General features: G+C 40.0%; 1 protein-coding gene across 3 annotated transcripts in view; it reads left to right on the top strand.

Moving 5' to 3' along the window:
- The window catches only part of dyrk1b (dual-specificity tyrosine-(Y)-phosphorylation regulated kinase 1B), a 48,570-nt gene that overhangs the window by 24,125 nt on the left and 18,445 nt on the right, over positions 1-6,000 (top strand). For 2 of the 3 annotated variants that reach the window (XM_016482783.1, XM_016482775.1), the window contains exon 1: positions 2,616-3,183. The exons of the other annotated variant lie outside the window; for it this stretch is intronic. In XM_016482783.1, the coding sequence (XP_016338269.1) occupies positions 3,042-3,183 (142 nt within the window). In that variant the 5' untranslated portion in view covers positions 2,616-3,041. Of the gene's footprint in view, positions 1-2,615; positions 3,184-6,000 lie in introns of those variants that run through there. 3 annotated transcript variants of the gene reach the window in all.

The following is a 6,000-nucleotide window of genomic DNA, read 5'->3' as shown; positions in this document are numbered from 1 at the left end:
CTCTCTCTCTCTCTCCCCGTCTCAATCTACCTGAAGTCTTGTGTTATTTCCGCGGGCACGTCATCCTGTTTCCGCGGCGTATTTTGGAGACGATAAGGAGCTGGGGGATAGGGGAGTCTCTCGTCTCTTCTCCGCCCACATACCAGGCTGACCAATCCAAACAGCCACGGGGACCACTTTTGACCAATCGCGTGTAAGCTGCCGTGGCTTCGGGTAGCAACAGACCCTACGCACGCGCACACGGGGTGGAGAATGTAGCACCCTAAACGCGCGCGAGCGGAAAGGGAGGGAGGGAGATTTGAGGAGCAGCTCTATGGAAAGGAACAGCGTTTCATTTGATGAAACTTAAAGGGTTTCATAAAAAAAAAGCTGTTACTATGCGATTTTTTTTGACGAACATATAGTTCTAGTGCAGTGTGAGTACGTTTTGTGCTTACTAAAACCTATATATAGTTATATGTAGAAAGATTAGACATACTTTTAAGACCTCAACCATCTTTTTGACCTTCGTGTGAGGGTGGTTAGAGCCTTGTGCATTACAAACGTTAGACTTACGTTACAGCTGTTTTTGTTTGATGTACAATTGTTCGCGGAAATAAGAGCATTGTACTTGTGTTTAGGGGTTTGCTTCTAATGATTCCAGCAGTCTAAATATATATATGCGCTGTGTGAATATCTATATCTGCGGACTAGTTACTATAAATGGAGAGAAGCGGCTTGGTGGCGCTACTAAACTGAAAAGGGGGATGCTAGGTCTTTTAAATGCTTGTGAATATGGGTTTTGTGGTGCAGCCTTGTTTGATCTGATGAAATCTGGGTAAATAAGCACATAGTCATGCGTCACTCCTTTTGAAACGTGTTTCATGGTTCTCATGGCCGTCCTCCGCTTTTGGTGTTTAAACATTGAAGCGTGGGGAGCTGCGTCAACCGAGCTCCTCTACAGAGTGGCTCTTCTATATCCCCCCCTACACTTGAATGTGGATGGAACAATCCTCATTGCAGGGTGTGGATCCAGTGCCGGCCAGAGAGGCTCGACAACAAGGAGTAATAACGGGCAAGCATAGAGTATGACTTAAGACTGTCTGGAAAAGAACGACTTTTCGGAGGAAAATAAAATATCGTGGAGAAGCTTTAAAACGAAAGGAGCGTTGCGGTTGAGGGTTGATATCCAAAAGCGGGAGTTACGCCGGCAAACGAATCTGTGAAAGCACGCGGAAGCCCAACTAAACTGCACGGAATTGCGATCGCGGTGATGGCTCAGGATGGAAGTAACGTCAAATGGTTTGCCAGCTGATGTTTTTCACGAAAACACTTGCTGACGCTTTGAATTCTATTTTTATGGTCGACGGAAAGTTGAAAATTGTCAGTCGAGAACTAAACGGTCTCTGTTGTTCTTTGAGGCGACTTGACAGCGCACGCTTTGACAACAGTGCAAGCACCCACCGTTATAATCCTGATTTTGGACTGAATTGTCACAGTTTGACGAGAGAACGGGACGCTTGGATTGTTTGGACTCATTTCTGGATATCTTTTCATTTTATTTTTAAATGCCAAGCACATTCACGCAACCAAAACGTCTCTTTACAGAACTGAAGAGGTTGTGCGATTGGAAGCGCCGTCTCCGTGTTAACGTTACCTGTCTATTCGTTTGACGTTCGCGCTCTATAATTGAGACTAAATTCTATTCTCACTCACATTGTATTGTGACAAAGTATCATAGTGGAAGCGGCAAGTCTTTATTCCCTTCTCCAGTAGTTGTGCATTTTTTTTGTGCCTGTAACTTGCACTTCAGCACTTTGACTGGTCGTAGTTGTTTGTGCATGCACGTGTTTGTTTTGATCCTGCAGCCCACGAAAACATTTATCACAAGCTATAGGTTGTTGTCACCCGTGTCTTGAGCTCCGGGCTCCCTCCTCCCCTCTTTTTTTGACTTGCCTGCGAATAAGGTCGCCTGTACACCTGCAGACTTTGCCAGTTGCGTTCAAGGGGGAAGGGTAACTCGGTTTTTTTACCCTTAAGGAAGTCACTGTTACCTTTCTCACCTGGAGCTGCATTTTTTCGCTTATCAGGATTCCGATTATAACTGAGGAAAGTGGCAACACAGCCATTGTTGCCGAACGCACCTGCCTTCTTTGACTAATTTAAGCTACTGTAGGATACCCAGACAGAATTTAAGAAACGCCTGCTATTTTTTAGCGAGAGTGATGTGGTAAATGGTGTTGAAAATTGACACCCCCACCCCCACCCTCACCCTTAAGGCTACCAACACTTCCAGGTTTAGCTCTGGTTTCCTTGTCAGCTGCTGAATTATCTGGATTGGAAAATCGAAGTGGGGGGTCCTGTCTCAACAAGGATTTCAGTCTTATCCCACTATTGTGAACAGTTTCTCCAAAAGTCATTGCTATTTTATCCAATGGAATCCACTCAGTATTGTGGGACAATGAATCTAGACGCAGTACAAGTAAAACAAACTTTAGTAACCAAATAAGCTCATCCCCGTATAAACAGAGAAATATATCTATATGTGTGTGTGTTTGAGTATATATATATACATTTATATATATGTGTATATATATATATATATATATATATAAATTATATAAGACATACATAGTTTGAATATGTATATTTTTATGCCAAAAGTGAGCATTGTTGCCTGAAACCCAATCCATTGCCTTAGAATATTATAGTAATAAAGGAAATAGCGAGGACAGAACTGAAACGGTGTTTGAAATAACTTAATGGTGCCTTTTTCGTTAATCGGTTTCTTCTGTCCGTCACTTCAGGATTTCGCAAGTAGTTGAAAGATATTTTTGTGCTTAAATTTAAATCCTAATCTTTATAACTTGCCTTTACGGTTCAAACTTGAGTTTAGTTACCATTGGATGTACCCTACTGGATTATTTACTGAAGATATAGGCATGTGCGAAGGATTATTCTATACTTGATGTCAGCGACTTTTTCAGTACTTTTTGGGATCCCCAACAAACTTGATTAGAGTCATTCTTTGGATATCACGGGCCAACGATTAAGCATTTCAGATGGTGATCACTTCGTCTGTGGAGGAGAAGCCGCAGCCTTCTAACAGAATGGTCGCAAACTTGCCGACCGAATCCTGGATTGGCAGCCCAGATCAGAATCGCTTCTTACCCCAGTCACACCTGCTACGGAAGCCTGCAAGAAGTTAGTGCAACCTCTCTTTGCATCTATAACAAATTTACACCAGTTCATGTGCTGCGCAACAGAGTGGCCTTAATATCTGAACATGCATGGATGTTGCAAAATCTATGTCCGCTCATACATGATTTCATCCTATAGCAAGTAAAAAGGAAAGGCGTTCATTCAAGTCAGGTCTATTGGGTAATGAAGTCACATCCAGTTATTTGTCAAACATTAGTTGCTGTTAAAGTTCCTCTTTACCTTTGACCAATGGTAAACATTAGAAATCCTGGCTTAAATGCAGTTTGTCCTTGACAGCATGAATCCAGTCAACAACACCAAAAACTGCATGGAATGTTGAGGGAAAAATAAGCGAATTGTGGTGATGACAGGGCTTTGGAATTTGAGGAAGTTTTGAGAATGTAAATACAGTTAGGTCAAAACATTGTCTGGTACATTGGAAGTCATCAGTGCTTTTAATTGTCTGTGTTTTGCCAGTGAAGTAGTTAAACCTTGGCATGATGTACATCATTTCAAATGCTCAAATACAAAAAAAATCAGTAGTGCTTTGTTTATTTATTAATATTGGGTTATTCAGGGTAGAAAATTAGCCCACCCAGGGACATTTCCCTTTTAGACCGGACATAAATTAGACAAATGTTTCACACACTTCAGATACCCCTACAGAATTGAACTCCTTTTCCCATCATTGTTTTAACATAACTTGTTCAAACAATCATGGGAATAGGCGCATTCTCGAACGGTTTCAGAGGCTGCTTGATCTTTGCGTCACTTCTGCGTGGTAATTTGTGCTGTGTGCTATGGGAGCTCTACGTGAGGTGTGAGCTCACAGTGATCGCTCTGTTGCTGGGAATCTTAGAGCTGCAGCAGAATGCAGTTCTGTAGACCAGCATGTACTGTATTGTACACAACGTACGTCACAAAACAGCTTTTCTTGGTTTGTTAGTCATATTTTAAGACATTATGATAAAGATAAGTGTGACTGATTTATGACACAAGAAAAGGTTGTTGTCATGGCAGATTATTTTTTATTTCTGCTTTTATTCCACTGGTGGTATCAGTTTGCTGTCCTGTAAATCTTTTTCTTTACATGGATTCAGAAAATTTATTATGTCAAAGACCATTGTTGCATTTGATGATTTTGTAGAACAAGGGCTTAATTATTGCCCTTTTCCACGACATTCTAATTTATTGAGATGCACCTGTAAACTATTTTGCTCACATGAAAGCAAACTAAAAACCATACTGAAAATAAAAGCCTTCACTGTAAGTGATAATTGGTTGATGAAACAAGATGGCAGTGGTTCTAAATATTTTTGGAGGAAAGTGCAGTGATCTTGAGCTCATTGTTTGGCTATATACCAATGTACAATGGCAGCTGGTTTGTTAGACATAGGCTTGTTTAGCCCAACCTTCATTATTTGTCATCCATCCCATTCTCTGTCAGTTCAGGATTGGAATTAAAGGACTCAATTATCCATCAAGCATTAAACTGCTTAATGCAGTTACGATATAATTGCTTAATTGGCCCATTTCAAGAAAGTTTCCAAACAAGTAATCTACAGCCGCTGCAAAGTACTAACCCCACACCACACAAATCTGGATTTAGCTTCAAACTCCAATGTCCATTTTAACTTCGGGCACAAAGTTGATGTCATGGACCATCAATAAACTGGTTGTTTGACAGCTTTTGAGTCTTGTTGTGGTAGTGATAAACCAGTTTGCACTAAACGAGTCAAAACAACAGTCCAAAAAGTCCATAGTTTGCTATGAAAATTCGTTTATGTTATGCAATTTTAATTGCACAGTAGGCTTGATAGAGACTAAAGATGAAGAGTCGTAGATTGTCGGGCGTTTTGCTGTCTGTATATTGCATATGCTGCCTGCTAAGAGGGACCTCAACTTTTAATCTCATCCTCCTTCCAATTGGATGATTGGTTATTTGTTATTTTTGATCCAACAAGAGAGTTTTTTTTTTTTTTTCGTTTTCTGCTTTAAATTTTTATTTTTATCTGTGTATCCAGCTGACTTTCCTCCTGTTGCTATTTCTGTCCCCACACCACAGTCTGGCATGTCAAGCACTGTGTATACCTGCCTTTCAGAAGCCTGGGTAAAACTTTTAAAGATAGATAGAACTGCAAGTAACCCATTGGGTTCAGGGAAAGCTGCAGGAATAATTCTGGTCTGTGGATCCACCTATATGAGACAAAGAAAAGAGCTGATAGGGCATCTGAAGTCATCATATCAGCAGAGAATCACAGCCACAAATCAAGGTGTTTGGAGTTTGGACTGTGAAAGAGAGAACGACAGTCACAGCGTTAATACAAACAACCCGTCCACTCCTTGCCCTTTGCCCCTTTTCCTCACACTGCCTTTCATGTTTGTTTACTCGGTGATTTTCAGTCTAAAGGTGAAAAGCACGATTTTTCCATGTTTTTCCATTTTTCAAAGTCCATTGAAATCCAGAATTTTGTATTTTTATTTCTTATTTTCAACAAATAATAAAGGCTGTTGACGATGATATAGCATATTGATATAGCACAGTTTTTTTCTGATGTTATAATTTTCACACTCAAAATAAAGGTTTAAATATAAAATAAAGGGTTTTCGCCTAAAACGCGATGTCATAGAACTTTTCCCCAAATAACTTTTTAGTGAACAGTCCTTAAAATAAAAATGTTTTCATAGTTTGAATAACATTTTAAAGATCTAAAGAACCTTTTTCCACTATAAAGTACCTTTTGTGGAATTGAAAGGTTCCATGGATGTCAAAGGTTCTTTATGGAACCAAAAATGTCTATAAAGAAACTATATTTTTAA

The sequence above is a fragment of the Sinocyclocheilus anshuiensis genome, unplaced genomic scaffold (assembly GCF_001515605.1).
Source record: "Sinocyclocheilus anshuiensis isolate Anshui unplaced genomic scaffold, SAMN03320099.WGS_v1.1 scaffold389, whole genome shotgun sequence".
Classification (NCBI taxonomy): domain Eukaryota; kingdom Metazoa; phylum Chordata; class Actinopteri; order Cypriniformes; family Cyprinidae; genus Sinocyclocheilus; species Sinocyclocheilus anshuiensis.
The sequence above is the reverse complement of the archived record's forward strand: the minus strand, read 5'-3'. Positions and strand labels throughout refer to the sequence as shown.